The 1,298-nt window shown below is 60.9% G+C and overlaps 1 protein-coding gene across 1 annotated transcript in view; it reads right to left on the bottom strand.

Annotated features, from left to right (window-relative positions):
* The window catches only part of LOC103921364, a gene marked incomplete at both ends in the record, with an annotated part of 29,303 nt that overhangs the window by 19,246 nt on the left and 8,759 nt on the right, over nt 1-1,298 (bottom strand). The window contains one exon of the mRNA XM_009329311.1: nt 1,093-1,139. Within this exon, the coding sequence (XP_009327586.1) occupies nt 1,093-1,139 (47 nt within the window). The remainder of the gene's footprint in view (nt 1-1,092; nt 1,140-1,298) is intronic.

Below are 1,298 nucleotides of genomic sequence, written 5' to 3'. Positions count from 1 at the left end.
TGCCGCCTTCCACAGAGCCGCGACGATCGGCAGCGTGCGGGATTCCTCTCTAACTACAGAGGGGAAATTTGCTTTCGGGCCCTTCACGCCGGGCGCCTTCGGGGGCTGAAGTTCGAGGTTAAACGCCTTTAAAGAAAAGGTCCCCAACACCCGAAGGGCGCGACGCCTTGGGGGAAAGCCTCTAGCTCTGAGCCAGCGGGCCCGGAGCCTCGGGAAAGGTGAGTTCGGCTGAGGAATCCGCCCCTCCCGGGCTCCCTCCGGGATAAGGCTGTGCGGGAAGAGAGCGGCTTTTTTTAGCGCCCTGAATGACGCCTGTTTTCTGGAGCGGCAGAGAAGGGGCTGGGGGACGAGCCCCGGGTTTGCTTTGCCAGGTGAACATCACGTCTTCATCCGGAGCAGGATCCGAGCGGCGGAAATTTCATATTAACACAGCTGGCTGGCTATATAAACAAGAAAAACGCACGAGCGAGCCTTTTTCTCCACCGCTAGAGGTATTCCACAGAGGCGTCCGGCTACCGGTCACCGCCTTGGGACAAGCCGGCTAAAGCCGAGCAATAAAACCAGAATGAGTCGGCGCTACGTAACGAGATCCAGCACCTTTTCCGCCACGGCCAACGTCCGTGCAGCGAAACTGCAACGGGTCTCGTCACCCAAGGAGGTGCGCGGCTGGAAAAAACTCGTGAGAAACCCAATTTCTGGCTTGCGGCACAGGAAAAATAAAAAGGCCCATGTGGTTCCCAAACAGGGGGTGCGGCTGCCGGTTACCCATGGTTTTTGGTGGCGGGTGCTGCAGCGGTTCGGTTTGGGATAGAGAAATGCAGTTCGCGGTGCGAACCCCGGCCAGCAGCGGCCTGCGAGGAGCTTTTGGGGTGGCCGTGCTCGTACCGCAGCGCGACGCCCTTTACCGTATCTCCAGCCGCTTCCCGTGTTTCGGTACGGTAGAAAGAACGTCCTGAAATTTGCAGCCAGCCATGTCATGCAAATATCGGGAGCCCCAGGGGCATCCCGGTCCAAAGGCGAACCCCGGCCAGCAGCGGCCTGCGAGGAGCTTTTGGGGTGGCCGTGCTCGTACCGCAGCGCGACGCCCTTTACCGTATCTCCAGCCGCTTCCCGTGTTTCGGTACGGTAGAAAGAACGTCCTGAAATTTGCAGCCAGCCATGTCATGCAAATATCGGGAGCCCCAGGGGCATCCCGGTCCAAAGCCCCTCACCCAGCCCGGCAGCGGGGCCTCGAGCGGAGCCCCCCCCCCCCCGACGGGTTTGGCACCCACTGGCAGCAGATCCACGGACGCCGGGAG

The sequence above is a fragment of the Pygoscelis adeliae genome, unplaced genomic scaffold (assembly GCF_000699105.1).
Source record: "Pygoscelis adeliae isolate BGI_AS28 unplaced genomic scaffold, ASM69910v1 Scaffold1107, whole genome shotgun sequence".
In the NCBI taxonomy this organism is placed as follows: domain Eukaryota; kingdom Metazoa; phylum Chordata; class Aves; order Sphenisciformes; family Spheniscidae; genus Pygoscelis; species Pygoscelis adeliae.
Note: the sequence above shows the minus strand (reverse complement) of the source record. Positions and strands in the feature narration are given on the sequence as shown.